This window comes from Barbus barbus, assembly GCF_936440315.1.
Source record: "Barbus barbus genome assembly, chromosome: 6".
Lineage (NCBI taxonomy): Eukaryota > Metazoa > Chordata > Actinopteri > Cypriniformes > Cyprinidae > Barbus > Barbus barbus.
This window is the reverse complement of record NC_136734.1, coordinates 18826289-18848548: the sequence shown is the minus strand read 5'-3', so window position 1 is coordinate 18848548 and position 22260 is coordinate 18826289. Positions and strand designations below refer to the sequence as shown.

The following is a 22260-nucleotide window of genomic DNA, read 5'->3' as shown; positions in this document are numbered from 1 at the left end:
AAAGATGTTTATTTAAAACACATTTCTATACAGCCGTTGCTCTTCTTTTGCCATTTAACTGTTCCCATAGTTACTAAATGTTTTCAAAAGTGCTTTTAGTTACAAGGTCTGCACTGTTTGTTGATTTGTTTTGGTTGTGGGAAACAAACGCGAGGACTCTGGAGGTTTTTAATTTTCTTTAAGTGCTTTTATAAACTTAAACTTTTACTTATGCATCTCTGTTGTCAATATGAATCCACCTGTTGGCTGTGCCGAGGTTTGTATTTTACATGTGTGCAACATTTCTTGCTGTGTGTGTGTGTGTGTGTGTGTGTGAGAGAGAGAGAGAGGGAAGGAGTCATACAGAGATTAGATGAAATAGTTCAGTACTTATTCATGCAGTTGAAAATGTCTGCTTGTTCATTTCTCAAAAGGAAGAATCATTCCTGCTCATGTGATTCAAGCAAGCAGAACTAGGGAATAATAAGTATTCACATATATTTATTTATTTATACAAAAATCTGTATTTCTCATTTACCAGAAAAAGAAACTGGATATGTATGGGGAGCGCATAATAAAAGAAAAGGTTGAGAAACAGTAAGTGAACAGATGTTTATATACTACAGAGTCTAACTGAGAAGCATATTTACACATGTGCACATGTGTCTAGTTATGAAGCAGGTGTTGGTGCCGTGTCACAGTCACACTTTGACAAGGCTGTGTCCTGTTTCTCAAAGGCCATTCTACTCCAGCCACATCAGGTAGAGGCCAGGCTGTAATATGGATTTTATACATACTCCATAATTATTTGGCCCTAAATATTAACCAGATTTTATATTCTCCCCACCTGCAGACTGAGTTTTATGTCCAGCGAGCAGAAGCATATCTTCAGCTGTGTGACTTCCAGTCTGCGGCGCTAGATTACAAACACGCCTGCAGTCTGGATCCCCAAACTGAGGCCTACCCTCAACAACTCGCCTTCATCTACTACCTGCAGGTACAACAATTCATTTATTCACAGATGACAGAAATCAGATTATGAGCTTTAAATATTACAATCCATGTATCGCCTTTGCTGTTTGTGTTTTGAAATGTATCCATTTATCAACACATTTGTAAATCATTAAGTTTGCAGTCAAAATGTCATTAGAATAAAGGCTATTGTTTTTTTTCTTTTTGCCCTTTTGATCATTATCTAATCTAATATTTATATGTATAGTAGAAATACAGTTTTACCTGCAATGAAATTTAAATCAACCATCACATATAGTCCTCTGCGGTTATTCATCCTTACTGACCACTTATCTGTGTATGTTCTAACTGACCTTATAGGGCCAGTGTTGTTTTGATTTAGGGAAGTTTCTGGAGGCTCTGGAGTCTTTCACAAAAGCTGCAGAACTCAAACCCTCCTTCCGGCCATATCACATGAGAAGGTCAGTGCAGACATTGACAGTGCAGATATTTCAGTGCCCTTCAAAGAGATTTGAAGTCTGAACTACCAGCTAAACTAACGTTACGTTAGCATGTGAGAGCATAAAATACCACCAGGTGGAGCTACATGCTCTCTCTTCACCTAACTGTCATCACCTACAGTTGTTCACATTATTGAGTGCTAGTACTTTATTACATTTCCATTGTGTGTGTGTGCAGAATTTAACAAAATGCAGCATATTATTGATATAATTCTTAAGTTATTGTTGAACTAAAAATGTATTTGAAAATCAAGCCACATTTAAAAATATGTGAATGTTTTTGTATTATCAACAAAATATTACAGTAGCATTTTTTTTTAAAATATAGTTTAAAATATAGCTCCGTATTACTCAAACACTCTTTTCATAAAAAACTATTTAAGAATTGAATAAATTTTTTTAAACAACATTTTAAAACAACAGACGTATTGTTCAAAATGAACAATGAAGATATTTAGACACCAAACAATTGATCTTACATCAGTAACCAACCTGTTACTAATGTCCACCTCTAAGAAATAATTTCATACTCAATATGGATTAATCTAATATCCTATAATAAAGCAGAATCAAGCGCGACGGCAGACAGTAAGTGCAAGTGTCTCCATGTCATTTAAAAAGCTGAAAAAGTCTGAAAAGTCAGGTTGCAGTAAAACTGTGTCTATGAGTCTAAACAATCTCAAAGGGTTAAAAGCTATTGGCTAGAAAAGTGCAGTTAGTCATTTAGTTTTGTTGCTGATGACGCTTGGTTTGAATTTTGGATCTAATGCAATGCAATACAGGCATTTTTAAGTGTAATGTAGGTGTTAAAAAGTGTCGAAAATAAGTTTTGGCCTACTGTGGATACCATGAGATCATAATTTTCCATAATTTTTGCATATTTATTCATAGTTTGGCTTGTCTGACCGCTCTTGGCCGTTACTCTGACTGTCTTCGGTTGGTCAATAATTGGCTGGAGACGGATGGCCAGGCAGCAGACCTCTTCACTCTGAGAGCTCGCCTTCACCACCAGCTCAATCAGGTCAGACCATCATTCACAGCCTTCAGAAAAACATTTCCCTTCAAGTGACTGTAATACACAGGTAAGAGGGCTGCGTGTCTCCTCAGATGACTTTGTGCCATCACGACTTGAGGTCAGCACTCAGGCTGAAACCATGCTGTCCAGAGGCACAGGCACTGCTGAAGAGGCTGAAGGAGGCAGCGGAGGATTCCCATCAGGCAGCTGTTGATAAGGCATTGAAGGAAGAGCTTTCAGATGCACTGGGGAAAATAAACACCGCTCTGGAATATAACCCCAATAAAGCACAATACTACCTCTTTAGGTAAGGGGCAGAAGAGCTGCGTATTTACTGCCTGCTAAAGAATTGGCCTTTTGTGACAGTGATATTGTTCCATTTAAATTAGTATTATGATACACACACTAAATTTAGGTTTTATATGAATTTTCTGTTAATTTTTTATTTTTTTTGCTTTGCTTTTCTATTACCAGTCAAAATGTTTGACACACTGATTATATTACTGTTTTCCAGGGTTAGGGTTATTACCGTTTTCCATGAAATGTGAATTTGTTTTACTGTATATTTATAGCTATATACTGTAAGTAAAATAAACTTCTTCAAAGTTTGCCTGCATGATGGTACTAGCATGATACATGTACACAAAACTTTATTATTTGTGGTATTATTATGGTACCATGTTAAAAAAAGTGTATATATATATATATATATATATATATATATATATATATATATATATATATATATATAATACCAGCACTAAATCAGCATAAACCAGCCTAAATCAGAATGTAAATTCATAATATTAACTTTATTTGTATAACACCTATCAAACATTATAGCACAAAGTGTATTACAGGCTATTACAAAAAGTGGATTACATTGATAATAATTAATAAATAGATAAAAGGGACTTTTTGGATGGAAATCAGACCAGCAATACTACTTTTCAGCGGTGATATACAATAGGACTATCTTGTTTCTACAGTATATGTGTTGAAAATGCTTTAATAAGAAGTAAATTCAATCAATCAATCAATGAATCAATAAAAAATGAACTACATATAATGAAGTAGACATATAATATAAATGGTATTAATGGGATAATTCACCCAAAAATGCAAATTCTGTCATCATTTACCACCCACCACTTGTTCCAAACCTGTATGAGTTTAATCTGCTGAACACAATAGAAGATATTTTGAAGAATGTTGGCAAGCTTCTATATTATTTTTCCATACTATGAAAATCAATGGCTATGTCAACAATTTGGTTACTAGTATTCATCAGTATTCAAAATGTCTTCTTTTGTGTTCAACAGCTGAAAGAAATTCATACAGATTTGGAACAACCTGAGGGTAAGCGAATGATGACAATTTTCATTTTTGGGTGAACTATCTCTATAAAATACACTTATATTCTGCCTGCTCATAGGGGGATTCTGTATCGGCGCCTGAAAGACTTCACTGCTGCCATTGAGGACTTGATTCTCGCTGTTGAGTTCTGTGGGGTTGGAGAAGATCCTCCTCAAGGAGGCATGCAGGACAATTCAGAGGATTTAGAGGAAGATGCTCAGACCCAACTCGTACTCACATACAATGATTTTGCCATTCAGTGCTTCTCCCAGGGTCTGTACGGTGAAGCCATCATGCTGCTGAACAAGGCCATAGAGAAACAGAGAGACGCTAGTGAGCTGTTCATCAACAGAGGAGGTGTGGACTGAGAAATAAAGAGGTTAATGGGTGTTGGGCTGAAAGTGGCGTAAAGATATTTCTCTGAAAAATAATCAGTTTATTGAATTCTTAAATGGCTTGGTTGTGTCACATCACTCAAATTCGTATTATACAGAGAAAATCTGTCTTTTCTCCCCCAGATTGTTTTTTTAAGCAGTGTGAGTGGACTTTTGCTCTGGCTGACTATCAGCAAGCAGAGGAGATGGACCCTGACAACACAGATATCTGGCTACGACTTGCTGTTATTCACAATACACTGGGTCTGCATAGCTATGCAGACAAGTAGGTTTGAACTGTTTGGGCATATTTCTTTATCTTGTGCCTCTTGATATTATTTTATAAATGTCATATGTTCCAGGAACTACCAGGAAGCAGCAGACAAGTTTTCTGTTGCTATAAGGTACAACCCTGGTGAAGTTCATTACTATGAGTATCGAGCCAAATCTTACAGCAAAGTGGCCAAAATGGAGGAGGCCAAGATGGATGCCATCAGAGTCCTTATCTTGGAGCCCACCAATGATCAGGCAAGTCTCTCTATGTCACAAACAACGGTAAATGTTCCTAATCAAATATGGATAAAATGTCTAAGATTACAGTTTTAAAACTTTTTGATAATGCCAAAACCCCCAAATAGGATAATCACTGTGTGAGAAAAATATTACATCACAAAAAGTTGTTAAATTAAATAATATTAAATATTATCTGGAGAATATTTAGAAATAATAGGTGAGAAATAGGCTTAAAAATAGAAAATGTCTCCTTTTAAATAAAATCACAAATATTTTGTGTGAAATATGTGACCCTGGACCACAAAACCAGTCATAAGGGTAAATTTTTCAAAATTGAGATTTATACATCACATGAAAGCTGAATAAATAAGCTTTCCATTGATGTATGGTTTGTTAGGATCGGACAATATTTGGCTGAGATAGAACTATTTGAAAATCTGGAATCTGAGGGTGCAAAAAAATCTAAATATTGAGAAAATCACCTTTGAAGTTGTCCAGTTTAAGTTCTTAGCAATGCATATTACTAATCAAAAAATAAGTTTTGATATATTTACAATAGAAAATTTACAAAATATCTTCATGGAACATGATCTTAATGTCCTAATGATTTTTGGCATGAAAGAAAAATCAGTAATTTTGACCCATACGATATATTTTTGGCTATTGCTACAAATATACCCCAGCGACTTAAGACTGCTTTTGTGGTCCAGGGTCACATATGTGTATTTTTAACTCAAATTTTCAAACTGGACATGAAAATAATGACTTTTAGAATAACAAGAGTATAAAACTTTATTTAGTTGTTTTAGATGGAAAAAGCCATCTTTAAATGTAGTTTATCATTCCTAAATCTCATTTTAGGTGGTGCCTTTGCTGTTGAGACCGCTCCCAGGATGCTCCTTGACAGATATTATGTCCTGTGCCACTGCACAGTCAGTCAAAACCCAGCTAATGACAAAGATTCAGACTTTCAAACTAGCACTCTCCAAGGTGTCAAGGTTTGTGAGCAGCATGCTCAATAAACTCACTGTGTGTGAATGTAAGTTTATTACTAGGAATCATCTTTTAGTTTTAAGAGCTCCATTTCTTCTGCTAGAATTGGCAGGATGGCCCTTGCCAAAGAGGAGAGTCAGTCACAAACATCCTCACAGAAGTCACAGGCTGAAGATGATTCAGAGCAGATGATGAAGCCATGCGTCACTCCAAGAGAGGAGCAATGCAAGCTAGTCAAGAAAAAACAACAGGTAGACAAGTGCCAGATCTACACATAAAACTGTTTGCTACTGGTGTTGTAAATACTGACCAATACAGTGATAGAGAGCCACATTACAACCCAATCTCATGAAAGTGCATATAAATACCACAAGTTTCTATTTCTATTTGGCGTACTATTTATATGCTGAAATTGACTTTGGCATCCATATGATACACAATATGCATGCCAAGACATTGCATGTCATATGCACACGAAAACTGCATATTATATGAATGCCAAAGTACATTTCTGCATATAAATAGCACGCCAAATAGAAACCGAAAATTGTGCTATTGATGCACATTTTCATGAGACCGGGCACCAACATTATCACCCACACTACAGACATTATCATTAAATTTTTTAGAATCAGTAATATATTTTTATGTTTTTACTTCCCAAGGTAGTGTTTAAAATTGATAATGCAAATGATTAATGTTTGAAATGACTGTGTTTTATAATTGAATCTTTACCTGTGAAGGTAAAGCACCATTTTTCCAGAAAAGCTATTACCTTATCCTGAAGAAATGATTTGAAAGTGCTAATTTAGTACTACAGAAACATTTTTAAATAACCTTAGCACAGTTTTTTACTTCTTAAAAGTGCGGAATTATTCACTACTGAAGTTTAAATTTGGTTTAAAAATGGCCAAAACTATAAACCTATATATGTATATATATTACATTAAGAACTATTTTTTTCAAAAAACACTGCAAAACGCGTGGATTAAATAACAAATTATTTGCTCCAGTTATATTTCTTAAATTTTTAAATTATATTATTCCCAGTTAAATGTGTGTTTTCTCTGAAAGGCTAAATCTTTTAACTTGTGACATTAATCTCTTCTGTTTATGGTGTCAGTTGAATCAAGCTGTGAAAAGAGCCCTGCAGCAGAGGCAGCCCTTGCACTATGACGGGCCCCGTCTGGCCCTTATCCACCCTGTACACGAAGAGCCTAGCGCTCAGGAACAGCCATATGTTTGGAGGAAATTTGGAGGCTTTGGGCTAAATTGTTGAAGGCTCATTGGTATGAATCAGTCTCAGCGATTCTGGTGACTGGGTAATCTGTAATTCCTTTGATACTTTGGGTTTTAAACCTTTTGGGATATTTCAAACATGTAAATTTTGTCATCATTTAGTCACTTTCTGAACCTGTATGACTTTCTTTCTTCTGTGGAAAAACAAACAAAGCTGTTTTGAAGAACACTGGAGTCTAAACATTGGAGTCTGAACATAAAAAAAATTCAAATGTTTGAAAAAAAAAAAGAGTTTGCATACAGATTTGGAACGAGATGAATATATGAATTATGTATTATATTTCCTTGAAGGTTAGAGATTGTTTTGGCATTATATTTGATTGAGTCAATTCCTTGCTATAATGCTGTGGGAGTTGTTTTGTTCATAGCAGCTGTTGCTGCTCAGAGGTCCTCAGCAGCTGGGGAAACAGCTGAGAAAGTGAGTGAAAAAAAGAACAGTATAAAAACACCACTGGCAGCTGATCTCAGACTTTTATCACAGACGTTTACACTCCCTTGCTAATAGTGAAACACATGTTTGCAGCCCCTAGAGGAGACAGCCTGAGATTTTTTGGCATTGCAACAATGGAACAATCAGACGTCATTTTCCGAAATGTATTGTCCTTGTGCAAAAAGAAAACATACATGAAATAAAGACTTTAATTTCTGTAACTGACCATTTAGTCCAGTCTACGGTTATGTAGACTGTGAAGAGGGCATTTGCTTACCTGTGTGGTGATTTATAATCTTCACTTGATTTACAGTTTACCTTTGTAGACGATATGAAGTAGCACTCAATTATTATCATCACATTAGACCTTAATCATTTTAGATGCCTTATTGATTTTAACATGGATGAAAATGAGGCTTTGAGGGATAGTCTTTAATTTTTACAGTTTTACACAAAATTAGACTAGATGATATTGACTGCACTACATAAACTGGATTAAGCATACAATGCAGTGAGGTTATGAGACAGCAATGTAGCTTGTTACTCTTTGAAATATATATATCATAGCATAAAGCATACCGTTTCACATTCAATTGTTTTAAACAATAAGTATTTGAATTAGTATGATTTCGAAAAGTTTGGTATAAATTGTGCATTAAACAGTATATTTACATGTCCGGCTTAACCTAGGTTGAAGGTGGTTAAGCTAGTTATTCATTTTCAACTCTTATCAGGCATATCTAAAACCAGCTAATTAAGATGTTTGGGTTGACTCAAAAAGTTTTTAGAACAGAGGTAGTTTTTTCTTGAAGAAGCTTAGGAGATGTTACATGCAACAATACGAGTTTGGGATCGTTACATGCTGCTTTGTTTATTTGTCATCATTTGTATGCATAAAGCAGATGAGCTCATGTTTGTCTTCAGGGCACTGTGAGCGGAGCCATCACACAAGGCCTCATGCCTCTAGAGGGCCTCGTCTGCTGTGTATTCAACACATTTTCATGATGTTAGCTTTATGAAAACTTTGTGCTTCAGTAGTGTAGGTTTCATTCTTTTTCTAAACAATGAAACATTTGAACCTATCAATATTGCGTGATAACATATTGTGATGTCTTGACTAAGACGTGTTTGCATGCTTGCATATGTGCTTTGTTACTTTATTGGGTTTGCTGGAAATAAAATATCTGAAAATCAGGTGGAGTGCTTCTGGATGAGCACGCTGAAAAAAGTCATGGCTGCATAATTTATTTAAAGTGCATTTTTATAATCATCATGGTTTCTGGTTTAAACCTGTTTTGTTCAGTTCATCTAAAAGAAATAACATTTTTCTCTTGACAGTAGAACACAGACTGGCTAGCTTTACTAACTGCAGAAATGATTGTGGGTTTTATTTATTTTCCTAGTGTTTTATAGTCCATAGCAGAAAAGATGATGTATATTTTAAAAAGAGATCACAATAAAAAAAGGTCTTTTGAAGAGAATATTCCCAAATATTATAGCTAATTTAGCTTTTGTTTACAGTGAAATTAAGTTGTAAAAAGTAAACATTTCAGCTTATGTCTAAAGAAAATATGTTGATTAAATATAGTATAGTCTTTATAATAAAGTCTTTATACTGATTAACATTAAGTCAAAATGTAAGGATTGAACCAAACTATATATATATATATATATATATATATATAATACTAATATATTTGTCTGTAACAAATTAGACTATATTTGGTCAAGAGTATAATTTTTTTCAGTGCATATATTCATATTTTTAGCATGAATCTCATTCAGGATTTAACATATGATTAACACCAGTTAACAATTATCATCATGTCCATACTGGCAAGTACAGGAAGGTTCTATTTTTTAAGAAGTGCACAAAGTTTGACAATTTGACACCAAAGAACATGTCTGAGGTAGAAGGAAGTTGATCTTCTTGTATTAAATACATTACCTCAAAAACAAAAAAAGAGGCCAAGAAGAGGAAGAGGGCTGTGGCAGACGGGATTTCATGCTGCCAGCCAGCAGTCTAGGTACGATTGCTTTCGAATGAACCTCATGGTGGTGGGGCTTGGTGGAGTTTCCTCAGACAGTGTGTGTGTGTGTGGGAGCTGAGACCACAAACAAAGTGGTTTTAAACAGACAGTGGTCATAAAGACGCCCAAAAGTGCTTCACACTGGTGTAATAAAAGTGTAAGGTTACTCTTTTTGGCAGATTAGGACAGACAGCCAGGAGAGTCACGAGTTGCCAGCTTCCCCCCCAGACAAAAACACCTTTCTCTGGGCACAGGAGCTGGTGGCCTGGCCTCTAGTCAAAGAAGTCTTTGCGGACCAAAATTTCATTCACGTATGCCGGGAGACTGTTTTGTCTAAAACATGCCGCGTGTGTTTGTAATTTTTGGAGAGTGTTAGGAGCGTGCAGATGGACTGACTTAAATGGACTGAAGTCTGAAATTCAATGAAGTTTTAAGAAAGCCACAAGATTTTTCTTTCTTCAACATCGTAATATAACAGTTCATTTTCCTTGAATGTACACAAACACAGTGTTCAAAATAAACACAATAAATCCTGAAAAAAGTTTTTATTTAAAAATGACAATTGATACATAAAATTGAACAGTGTAATAAATAAATATATATTTACATAAAAACAAAAAAATGTATCAGCCCTCAATCCGCAGCTATATCAAACCGTTTGTTTGCTTCTTTATAGGTTTAGTGTAGAGTTCAGTTGTACCCAGATGATGTCTGACCTGTATGGCACAAACAGACGAATATAAAGAATTAAATGGCCTCTTTTACAGTCTCTTAAACGGACATAGACAAGTGCTCCCTACTGAGGAACCTTTGAAAGACAGTTTATTCATTTTGGATAGATAATGCGTCTGCTGTTTTTTTGTGACTCATGAACTTTCCAGCTGGGTTTGATGAGTCAAATCCAGTCTTGGTTATTTCTCTTTTCTTTTCAGATGAACTCTTCTTGTGACAGAGATTCTTCGCTGTCACAATCCTTATCTTGCCATGCGTCTTTAAATACAGGTTTCAGTACCTTTTTAGTGATTTTGATGTCAATCGGGCATCATGCTATCCCTGCAAATAAGTTGTCCAAGGCATACTTGGCCTGCTGGAAGGTCATATAACTGTTCTCACTTTCAGAGTGCTGTTAGACACAGTTTCTTGCATTACATGGTCCGTGGCCGGGATTTGTGTAATGGCAGGCCAGGACCACAGCTCCGCATCCAGGGTTTTTGAGGAGTAGTCCAGATAGTTCGTGCTTTTTCCTTCATCTGAGGTTGTGAAGTCTGCCATTGAGAAAAGGAGTGATTAACATTATGGACAATCTTTGGAAAGTTAAAGGTATATTTCACCCAAAAATGACAATCCTGTCATCATTTAATCACCCTCATGTTGTTCCAAACCTGTATGACTTTCTTTCTTCTGTGAAGAAAAAACTTACTGGTAGCTTAGTGCAATTGCAGTGAATGAGGACTGAGGCTATCAAGCTTATTCTAAACATAAAAGTCTATTATAAAGTATTAACTATTGCAAAACTATTAAAGTACCATAAAAGTGGCCCATACGACTCAAAAACTTTATTCCAAGTCTTCTGAAGTTGTATGAAAAAGTGTAAGTAAAGTGAAGGAGATTATAAAATTAGTAATATTACAAAATTACTGTAGAATATCATGAATAATATAAAACAAACAGGATGAGTTCTGGTGAATTGATAACCGCTACAAGTGAATCATTTCCAGTGAACTGATAACGGCTACAAACTAATCATTGAAAGCCAAGTTCAATTCCTGGCTGAATAATTCAGTCTTGTGAACTGAATCAAGTGATTCACTGTAAAGATCTGACTCAAAAGAATGTTTATTTACAAATCTGACTTTACAGCTTCTCTTATGAGCGCTTGACAACAGGCCAAGGAGATGAAGACTTTTAGCGAAAAACTAATTATTATGGTCTGTTTCTCCAAAAGACTTGGAATATAGCATGAGTTGTATGGATTACTTTATATAGGGGTTTTATATAATTTTTCTTCCTTCACATGAAAAAGAGCAATCAGCACCATACTAAAAAAGTCACCTTTTTTGTTCCACAGAAGAACAAAGTCGTACAGGTTTGGGATGATATGACAGAGAAAAATGACAATTCTTATTTTGGGTGAACAATCCCTTTAAATGGTCACTATGAGACTGTTTGCCATCTTAAAGTGGCTTTCAGGGTGAGGATCACCTCTACAGCTTCGCTCAGATAAAAAGATGCATCATACACAGCAACAGAGGGTGTAGCAGTTGAGTTTGGCTGCGTTGCGTCCCATCCCGGCATAACGGTTCTTCTTGGGCAGCAGCAGAATGAAGGACACAGCCAGTGACACATGGTAGAAACTGTGGACATAAGCGTAGTCCCACTCCTGCAGGAGGAAATGAGCAAGTCATTACCGCAGTTACACAAACATGCTTTTCTGACAAACTGTGTTCCTCCAGTTGGAGTAGCCATTTAAGAGCTGCACATTCGTGTTTTTACCTCGAAATAGAAGCGAAGCATCAAAGCAAGAGCGCCAAAGCAGAACCCTGGCCCTACTTGTTGAGTGTAAACACTTTTGTCTGGATAAAGTCCTTTTTTTCCCTTCATTTTTTGTAACTGGAGCAAAGCAAAAACAATATTGTAAAACCTTGTGAAAGCATTTGTGGTAGATAATAAAATTTTGAGTTTCCATGTTGTCAATGTGAGCAAAATACAGTTCCTCATCAAGTTTATTTGGAGCACTGCTCTTAAAAGCACTGTAAGAACAGCATCTGATGTCTCTCAAACTCACCCATTTGACTGTTATCATAAAGACAGCCGTTCCAATGGGGCCCGAGTAGATGCCGTAGCCTAAGCGGTCCTGGTAGATTCTCACAGCTGATGTCAACACCCCAAACATGGTGAGCGAAGACCTCTTGGGCTCATCGAAATCTCCCAGTGCTGGATAAGAGCAAATGGACACATATTCTTTACATGACACAGTGGAATGCAAGTTATAAACACTTGTCTCACTGCTCACGAAAAATAGTATTTTAAATAACTTTGCTTGGCTGTTTGACCTGTGTGGGAGTGCATATCTATGTCATACTTTCACAGAACATGATTGAGATTTGCTCGCCATGAGGATACAGAGATGCTATTGGTATTTGCTCACCTAGTAGCGTGACCCACATGGAGATAGCTGTGCCATACACGCTGAAGTACTCCAGGATCTCATACTTCATGAAACAGAGAATGGACAAGCCCGGACCATCACATGCATGGTAAATCTGAGCACAAATGGAGAAAACACATGACTGCTAAGTCACCTTGATAGAAAGGTTCCGGCTGAGAACATAAATGTAAATTTAAAAGGCTCTAAGATAGATTAAATGAAACTTTCCGCGTTCTTGTCTGGAAAAATTTATGAAGAAGAGCTTTTTGCCTTCAGTAATGCTATCAGACTGAACAAACTAAAGTAGCCTGAGTTTTGTAAACTTTTTGTTTTGTAATGAATTGAGAATTTAGGGCCAGTTCACACAGAATGTGTTTCGTGTTTCAATGCGCTTTTTAATTGCTTTCTATACTTAAAGCTAGATGGACGTCTTTGACCATTGTGCCATGTCTCGTAGCTTTTTTAGAGTCTCGTACATGAGCAGCATATATATCTAGGGTTAAATGTAATATAAAATATTATATTAAAAATATATAAAATAAGTAAATAAATAGAATTTTACATCACTTTAGCTTTAATTGAAATTAAAACATCATACCTACCATGTCTATGTTGTTGTTGTTTTTTACATTTGCACATTTTTGACCATTTTGCTGTCTTGCTGCTTTAACACAATAATGTTCATTGTGAATGGCCCAAGAAAGTATAATATATTGTAGTATATTGCATTTATCAATCAATCAATTAACCAATCCCAGATTTTACTTCAGTTAAGATAAAGTATCACACCTAGTATATCTATGTAGTTTTTTTCCTATGTAAACTCAGTTGGACAATTGTTCAGAGGCATGTCAGGTTAAAAGAAGTTCCACTTTTAAAAACATGTCTCTAGACCCTGTCTTTGTTCCATTTTCTGTGTAAACGACCCCTTAGACACAAATATATCAATACTAATAAGAGACACACAAGCTGTAAAGATGAAGAGCGTATTACTGTAAATTTCTCCACATGTCTGTAACATTTATAAAAGCCTCTATTCTCTTACCGCTATGAAGAACATTGTGAAGAAATAGACCATGGCCTCCATGTGGAAACCCCTCTTGGCGGCAACACTGGCTGCAGGCAGGAACACCAAACTGCTGATGGTGGGCAGCAACATCTTGGCAATAAACGCTCCCATTGTGACTCAAATAAAAGGCCTCAGGATTTCTGGAAAACTTGGAAGGACTTAAGAGACTGTCTGCTTGTTTCAAACCGCCAGATCTTCTGGAGAAGCGACCAAAATAGAGACTGAAGGGGCGACTCTCACACACTCACAACCTCCTCTGGAGGATCTTTAAAGTTTAAATGGCTCAGAGGGGTTTGTATGTGCACTGTCATCAGGACAGCAGCTGTCTGCGTGAGGACTGGGAGAGGCCTGCAATCACATGGCACACTTCTGTCACACATGTTTGAGATTGTAGCACAACAGCAGCGGGACAAAAGTGAAGCCATTTATGGTGAACTTCACAATCTATGGAGTCAATGCTGAGTCAAAGTGTTTCCACAAAAGAAAAAAAAAAGTCCTTGCGCGCCCTTGGGCGTACATAGAATTCTTTGAAATGTATTTTTCTTATACTGGTCAGTCTGGGCGGCGATGTGTTGAGTCTCAGACATTGAGTATCTCATGGGTGAATCGATCCTCAGCAGTGGCTATAGAAACAACTGTCTCTTTTGGGTTATTGACATTGGCCTCGCGAAAGCACCGGTATGCGTCATTGCAAATTTGTGTTTGACGTGAATGTGGTTCTGAGGGTAGAAAAATGTGAATGCTTAAGGTGAGGTGTAGGCTTAGGATGTTGTGTTAGAGACCAGTGAGTCTTGCGTAGACCCATACCAGATGTACCGATAGACCAGGAGCCTATTAAATGATTGAAGGGAACCCAAGAACAAATTCGCACTTTGTACTGGTCACATTTCATGTGGTGGAAATATGTCGTTTATATCTTTTAAATCTCTTATTTTATGCATCTAAAATGTCGGTATTTAGTCTGCAGAAACTTCTCCATGCATCAGATGATCTGCATCAGCGTTCATTTAATTCAGAGTAAATGGCAGAAAAGAAATAAAAACAGATGTGAATGACACATCCAATCCAAATCAAAAGGAAACAGATGTGACTTAGTGACGTTTCTCCAATTTAAACTATTGTTTTTGAAATTTAGCACATTAAATGACAGCAAGATGAACTGTAAATGCTTGTATTCTTGCATTGGAATGGGACGATTTAATCTACATAACGCAAAGACACGTCCATTGTCTTATTTCTGTATCCTGTGGCTTTTTTGATGTGGCTTTAACGACTTGCTAAATAAGACTTCACACAGTCCACAACAGTTAGGAAAGTCCTTATTTTGTTATTTTGAGCACAAGGGAGAGTCTTGCTATGGACTTTGTGGCCGGTCAGTCACAGCTGTTCTTCTCTCAGCTGTTGCACCTGCGAGAGTGTGCTGTGTGCTGAGTGTTCCTCACGCCCGACATTCTCTAAGTGACTGTAACATGATTCTCCAAGGCACCAAAGAGATTGCAAACCTCAGATACTTAGAGACGAGTCCATTTCTTGACCAGTCACTGTCCTAGAATGGCTAAGGAATGAGGAGTCACATTTGGGGTCATGTGCTGAAAGTGCAACATCACTGCTTTCACTTGTCCATCTCACTGTGGCCACATTCGCGACTGAATTTGGCCTTAGTCAAATTAGTTTACGGTCATAAAGTTTATTAAATGCATGTTTTCTCAACACTTTTTTTTGGTATGCAACCCATTTTTAGGTTCTAGAATTGTAGGGCTTTCAGTGACATTCTGGCACAAACTCATTTGCTGGATTGTTATATTAATACAGTCATTGAAATCTTCAGCACTTTCAACTGAATCCCTAGATGAGAACCTCTGGTCCAAGGCATGTGAATTTTAGAACGGATTCACTGTTGACTTAAAAATCTGTATATTATCTTGAGAGCCTGAGAAAACGATCATTATTCATTATTGGGAAAAACAATGAAGGAAGCTTTCTTTTACTGATGTCTCAATGGTTTCTTCTAGACGTTTACAGTTTTCTGCAGCATTATCCATTTTAAACATAGTCCCAAAACTTTTATCTATTTATTTTAAAGTAAAATATGTTTTTTTCCCGTGAAAATGAGAAAAACCAAATACAGAAATGTTCTGTCTCTGCACTTTCTGTTCATCCCTGTTATACTGTGCCATTTCCCTTTCATTTAAAATAAAGGTTTCACCTTCCAAAAATGAGATTTAAGGCAGTGACATCCATAATTATTTTGGTTCACTTGATTCAAACTGAGGAATTTTTTTTTATTTTAACAGCGTTTTTATCAGCATCTACTTATTTGTACACACACTCAACTGTTAGGGAACAATATAAGAATGATCAGTTGACAACAATGAATGAATGAATAAATAAAAATGACTAAACTCAAAAAATGCTTGGTACAAAGCACAGTATTATTGATAGTAATGATGCCATGATATATTGCCATGGCTGACATTAGGTTTTTAGCCCTTTATCTTTGAAAACATTACTTTGCAACTACATAACATTTTGTTTGTAACAGGGTTTGCACAAAATGTGTTTGAAATTCCATACCAGAATGGAGCCAGACCGAAAACAATGCCTAAATAACTATGTGCATTTGACTTTTGGTTAACATTAACCAAATAGTCTGTGTGGCCTAAGGGACAACAACAGTTTCAGAGAAAAAGCATGTTTTGCAAGTTTCTTTAAATTTTATTAAAGATTATGATTAGTACTATTATTTCTTTGGAATAATTGGTGAATAATTAAAAAACAGACCAGGAGCATGACCAAAATATTTTCCTTAATAGCAAGAACCAACTGCTAGAAAGTAGTGATCGTTTGACTTTAAAATGCAGGTCTGTTTATTTCCCCATATCTGCTTAGCTTACAATCAGTTTGCATAGCAGAGCTGATTCATTGTTCCAAAACAGACCCTGCAGAATTAGGCTCTAATAACATGCCTGTCGTGTGAGAAGAACATTTGTTTGGACTATGAGTGTAGTGAATGCATTCATGTGTGGTGAATTAGACAGCTAGTTAGAAAGCAATAAATGATTTTTGTCTATTCATTCCCAACTTTTTTCTCTGACCCACAATGAGTGTTTTTTATTCCCTAGTTTAGACTGAAGGAAAGCCTCTATTTTGTTTTCTGTTTATAACAACCAATATGCATTTTCCCTTCACAGCCATTCACCTTGGAAGTACTGAAGGATTTCTCCCCTCTCTGTGACACACACACAAATCTTCCCTATGTTTTGTGCCTTGTAATTTTAGGCTTTTAAAAAGCGACCATTCCTCCAGACTTCCAGACTGTGCAAATCTCCTGAAGTATGTCTATCACCATACAAATCTGTGGTTGAGAGGAGTGTTTGATTGAGCTTTAAGTGTAGCGAAGCGTCCCTAATGTACAGAGCAGACAGACAGGCAACGAAGAGAACATGTGGTCTATAAATGTACACGTTACATACAGGCATGGTGGTCTCAGCTATCTGCCTGTGCTGCCCAAGCCTTTTTCTCCATCCATCGCTCTCTTCCTCCCGCTCGTGTGAGTCTTTTATTACACTGCAAAACATCACTTTCTTAATCAGTGTTTCTGTTTGGTTTTGCAAAATAATCACATAAAAAAATATCTTTTTTTTGAGAAGATAATGTACAAGATAATGTGCAATTTCTACATTTCTATTTTAAGGAACCACGTGCAATTTAGTTAGATTCATAATTAGAAACAATTTATTTTAACTAAAATTTGTTAATTTAAATGTAATATATCTATATGAGAGTAGGTAATCAAAGCATGCCGATATATATATATATATATATTAGTGCTGTCAATCGATTAAAAAATTTAATCGCGTTAATCACAGTCCTGGACCTAATCACGATTAATCGCAAATTTAAAATACTAGGATTTACCTGTAAATGTGTTGAAATAAAGGAATGCATGACAAACTAGTTTAAGGAAACAGAACCTTTCACATCTCCGCCAGGAATGAGACATAATCCTTATTATTCTTTTGTTTTTATTCAGCCATTATCAGCCTTTATACTGACAATAAAAGGTTTACCAAGCCACATCGCTTCAATCCCAGTACACATTTACCCAACTATTATCAAAAGTATTTCTAAATAAATACAACAAAACATTTTCTTGTGACCTTACATGAAGTATTATGATAAAATGCATTATGAAGAAGAATTGGACTTGTTCTACAGGTGCATTAGAGCTAACATTAGCATCATGCTACATAAGACAATTTATGAGATTAATAGTACTTTTACTCAGAACTCACTTTAAACCACCATCGAGTGTTTGTAAGAACTTCCTCTTGTGATCACATGTGTATATATAGGCTACACTTTGGGTGGCCGCGGTACATTATAAAAGTAGCCCAAAAAACCGCGACCCACGGCTCTGTAATTTTTCAAGCGACTGTATTTTCAAAATAGCCCAATTGTGCGGGGAAACCGCGACCCTGGCAACACTGGTTCCCTGTACCCTTATCACATGAGTATACATCTCTCTCTCTCTCTCTCTCTCTCTCTCTCTCCGCATTCGCTTCACTTTTGTCGAGCCCGGCGCCTTATAATCACACAATCCCTGCGTCCCAATGTGCATACTATACACCCTATCTGCCCTAAATAGTACTGAAAATTACTAATATCACATAGAATTTAGGATGATAGTGTGCACATTGGGACACAGGCAATGATTTCCTTCCGCGCTGCGATGACGGCAAAAAGTTGGGGTCAAACCTTATCAAAAGATTAAATTGCTTTAAAAAGATTTTAACGCCTTAAAATTTTTAGATTAATCACATGCGTTAACGCGTTAACATTGACAGCCCTAATGTATATAAAATATTTATTTAATATATTATATATTTTTCTTAAATATATGCATGAATGTATGTGTATTTATATATACTTAACCTCAAAATACTCCCGGGCACAAACAATGAATTATGACTTTACATTTTTAATCTTTACTTACCATAACGTTTTTCACTTGCTTCTCTCAGGCGGAGAAAATGGCGGCTTCTCGCAGAGGTGTCGTCCGATGTTGACGTGACGTGCGAGCTCTCTTTCACATCCGCGTTCCCAACCCAGCACCGCTGGGTTATGATCAAGACCAATTTTCAACCCAAAATTGGGCTAAAACAACCCAACGTCCTTACCCAGCGGTCTCAACCCAGCATTTGGGTTGAAAAAATAATAAATATATTTATTAATATGTGTAATAAATATGCACAGTACACACACACTTACTATGTAAACAAAAACTTTTATTTTGGATGCGATATATATATATATACGGTATATATATATATATATATATATATATATATATATATATATACATATATACACACACACACACACACACACGTTTGTTTTTGTGAAAAGTGGGGACATCCCATAGGCGTAATGGTTTTTATACTGTACAAACTGTATGTTCTTTTGCCCTACACCTACCCTACACTTAAACTTAGGCCTCACAGGAGACTGTGCATTTCAACTTTCCCCCCAAAACCTCACTCTGTATGATTTATAAGCGTTTTGAAAAGTGGGGACATGGGTCAATGTCCTGAAAAGTCACCTCCACCTTGTAATACCTGTGTCATACCTGTGTCATTATACAAATTTATGTCCTCATTTGTCACAAAAACGCGCGCACACACACACGCACACACACACGTACTGTACACACACACACATACACACACACACACACACATATATATATATATATATATATATATATATATATATATATCTTTGTTGTACTCGTTGTTATCAGGAGTCCCATGAAGTGCTCTTAACCTTGGCCTGTGGTACCGATGGGTCTCTCAACAGCAGTGGGACATGCAAGGTAAGAAAGACTTACTGCACAGCGGGAAACACAAGAGAGGATGATCTGGCATAGACAGTATGTGGAGGGTGAATGGACTGATGTGATGAGGAGGGGTATGGTGGGGGCTTCTCTGTGGGAAACGGCAACTTCCTCCCTGTCTGTCTGCAAGCGGAGACCAGCAGACAGCAGCTTGGCTGAGTCTGTGGCACTGTGGCTCTGCTCCACCACACAGCAGTCCATGAGCTTGGCACCAGCCAAGAAAGCGTTTTCATGTAGGCGTTCCCAAGCGCTGCCACTCTCTTCCTTCTGAGACTGAAGGAAACAAAGCAGGAGGGAGGAGGAGAGGAAGGGGGAGAGGAGGGATGCAGGAGCACACCTTACCCTCTTTACAAGGCACATCCTCAGAACACACCATTAGAAACCACCACTGCACCACCACCACCAGCACCATCCACACTGCCCAAGCAGCACTCAGCTCCAACACTGCCCCTGGACTGCAGGTAAGGGCAAATATTTACTGTGTGACTGACTCTATGTGTGTGTGTGTGTGTGTGTGTGTGTGTGTGTCCATTTTGCTGAATTGTGCTGAATGTTTTGGGAATGAGCATGGGAAGCCAAGCAGACTAGACACTTGTTCCACAAACTCAACCAACAGTGTTAACTGCTCTGCTGATGCAAAAAACTAGATGAAAGAGAAATAAAGTGACAGTAATGGTCATCCAGGGGGAAAAAAATAAAATAAAAAATCATATTATAGTACTGTCGCACTGTATTTTTTTTTCTTTTGGGTCCAGCTGCAGAGAACAGCTGAGACTTACTTTAAGTCCAAAGTAGACAATGTTCTTGGTACGCTTTTTTAATGATAAATTCTGTGATAAATACATGGAAATGGGGCTTTTGCAGTGAGGTCATACTGTTTGTTATTGAGAAGTCAATGTAAGATAATATATTTAGCTCTATTAAGTCATGTTTTGAAATGTCCAATTGAAAAAGCCCTAGAAAATTAATGTGTGGTTTTGACAATGTGTCAAGAGGTAAATTAATCTGATATTAATCGTGAAAATAGCTACTTACATAAATAAATCATCATGAATGATAAAATGATGAGGAGAACCACAATAAATCAGTGAGCAGCTTATGTGTAGACAGGAGCCAAGCAACTAAATGAGGAAGACAGAGCTCCTAGAAAGTAACTCCTTATTACTTAGTGATCATGACTTTACTTGGCTGTTCGGCAAATAAATAGATCCATGATCATAAACAACTGTCAAAATTATTTTATAATTTGTCATATAGTCTCCAAAAGTTTCAAAAAATGATTGTTCATTACAATGTACAAAACAATCTGCCTAGCAACAAGATGAACACTGTAAAAATATTACAGTCATATAACCACTGGAGTCTTCCAAAGTCATTTGCACTGGAGTTGATAACTGAGACAAAATATGGAACCATCTGAGTTTGTTTGAAACCATAAAGAGTGAGTCTGTGGTGTGAGACCACAACCATTAAAGTTACCAAGAAGAGTGGAATAATATACAGTACTGCCATGGATGATGTGAATATTAGGAAATATCCAACTGCTACAGTAATTGCTGCGATTAACCAATCAGAATCAAGTATTCCAGACAGGCGTGTAATCCAGAGAGCAACTAAGGCTTCTGGTGTCTTAATTCATTATGCACTTGATGCAGTTTCAGTTTCTGAGTGAAAATGGATTCAAAGTAAATTCTACACCAATTTTTTTTTTCAGTATTTGGTCAGTAAATGTATTGTTTCAATCATAAACACACTGGTTTGTAGTGCAAATAGTTTTACAGTTTACTGCACCTTTTACAGTTTACTGTTATACTTCTAATTCACCTATAATAAATACTAATATATAAGTCTATCACACACTCACAGGAAATGCTTTTTTCCACATTAAAATTTGAGTCAAGAAAATGTCTAAATGTATAAATAGGTGAAGGATCAAATCCATAGCTTGAAATCCTTTTGACATAAATGTACATTCAATGTTTTTATCTGCTTTTTATAAATCTGTGTCATGACACTTGTTGCTGGTCTCTCAACACTTGTATGCTTGACCTCGTATTAACTGTCCTCGTGCTGTGGGTTCGTACCCTTCACCTGTTTGTTAGAAAGCTGCAGAAAGTGATTTTAAGACAGGAGAAATCTGCAGAGAACTGAGGAATCCTTGAGTCTGGCCCCTGTGACCAGAAGCTCTTCCAGAGAAGGATGAGTCTGCTTCCAGCTCATAGACAGGGCTTGCCCCCCCAAATGGGCAATGGCTGTCTGTCTGCTGCCAGGGAAAGAAAAACACCCCTCTTCCCTTGAGCGGAGGCCCCGGGGGAGGGGGGAAGGGGGAAGGGGGTTAGCCTGTGTTTACTCTCTTTCGTAGCCTGGGAAGCTCAGAAGAGGAAGGTCTGTCTCGGCCGTCGCAGCCTCGCTGCGTGGTCTGTGGGAGACGAGTGTTTGGCGAGTTGGCGCTGCTCCAGCTGTGTCTGGGGTGGATAATGAACTCCAGGTGCTCCAGTGGGTAGTTTAAAACACCTGTCACCAATATTTAGTGCCAGGAAAAGCCAGACTGCAAACAGAGTGAGACGATCCGTTTGCTTACTTTAAGGAGCCTACCTAATTGGAGGTGCAGGTCTGATGAGGAGACACGAGATGGAGGAGAACTGGAGAACTTTGTGTGATTTTTTTTTATTGTGATGTCCAATTA

At 37.0% G+C, this 22260-nt stretch overlaps 2 protein-coding genes across 3 annotated transcripts; one reads left to right on the top strand and one right to left on the bottom strand.

Moving 5' to 3' along the window:
• The first annotated feature begins 79 nt into the window (after positions 1 to 79).
• LOC306870830 (tetratricopeptide repeat protein 16-like) lies at positions 80 to 8651 on the top strand. Its single transcript, XM_079418258.1, has 13 exons — positions 80 to 256; positions 521 to 576; positions 650 to 740; positions 833 to 976; positions 1312 to 1412; positions 2343 to 2472; positions 2559 to 2773; positions 3902 to 4179; positions 4341 to 4482; positions 4559 to 4724; positions 5571 to 5707; positions 5806 to 5953; positions 6826 to 8651. The coding sequence occupies exons 1-13, from the start codon at positions 230 to 232 to the stop codon at positions 6979 to 6981; spliced, it is 1791 nt and encodes a 596-aa protein (XP_079274384.1). The 5' UTR covers positions 80 to 229; the 3' UTR covers positions 6982 to 8651.
• Positions 8652 to 10606: 1955 nt separating this feature from the next.
• On the bottom strand, positions 10607 to 14026 carry mymk (myomaker, myoblast fusion factor; the record flags this gene model as incomplete). 2 transcript variants are annotated; one of them, XM_079418997.1, is made up of 6 exons in its annotated part: positions 13655 to 14026; positions 12610 to 12724; positions 12247 to 12395; positions 11955 to 12071; positions 11701 to 11841; positions 10607 to 10726 (listed from the first exon to the last, which is right to left on the bottom strand). In XM_079418997.1, exons 1-6 carry the CDS (start codon positions 13787 to 13789, stop codon positions 10607 to 10609), a joined length of 777 nt encoding a protein of 258 aa, XP_079275123.1. In that variant the 5' UTR covers positions 13790 to 14026. The 2 variants fall into 2 exon arrangements, with proteins under 2 accessions (XP_079275123.1, XP_079275122.1); XM_079418996.1 differs by lacking the exon at positions 10607 to 10726 and having other exon boundaries at positions 11664 to 11841.
• Between the last annotated feature and the right edge of the window lie 8234 nt (positions 14027 to 22260).

What these genes read in the sequence shown, in the direction of transcription:
- LOC306870830 (XM_079418258.1), top strand. Translation starts at nt 230, where the DNA reads ATGAATCCACCTGTTGGCTGTGCCGAG. An exon ending in GCACAATACTACCTCTTTAG is followed by an intron (nt 2,774 to 3,901) that starts GTAAGGGGCAGA and finishes GCCTGCTCATAG; the next exon opens with GGGGATTCTGTATCGGCGCC. An exon ending in CTGCATAGCTATGCAGACAA is followed by an intron (nt 4,483 to 4,558) that starts GTAGGTTTGAAC and finishes CATATGTTCCAG; the next exon opens with GAACTACCAGGAAGCAGCAG.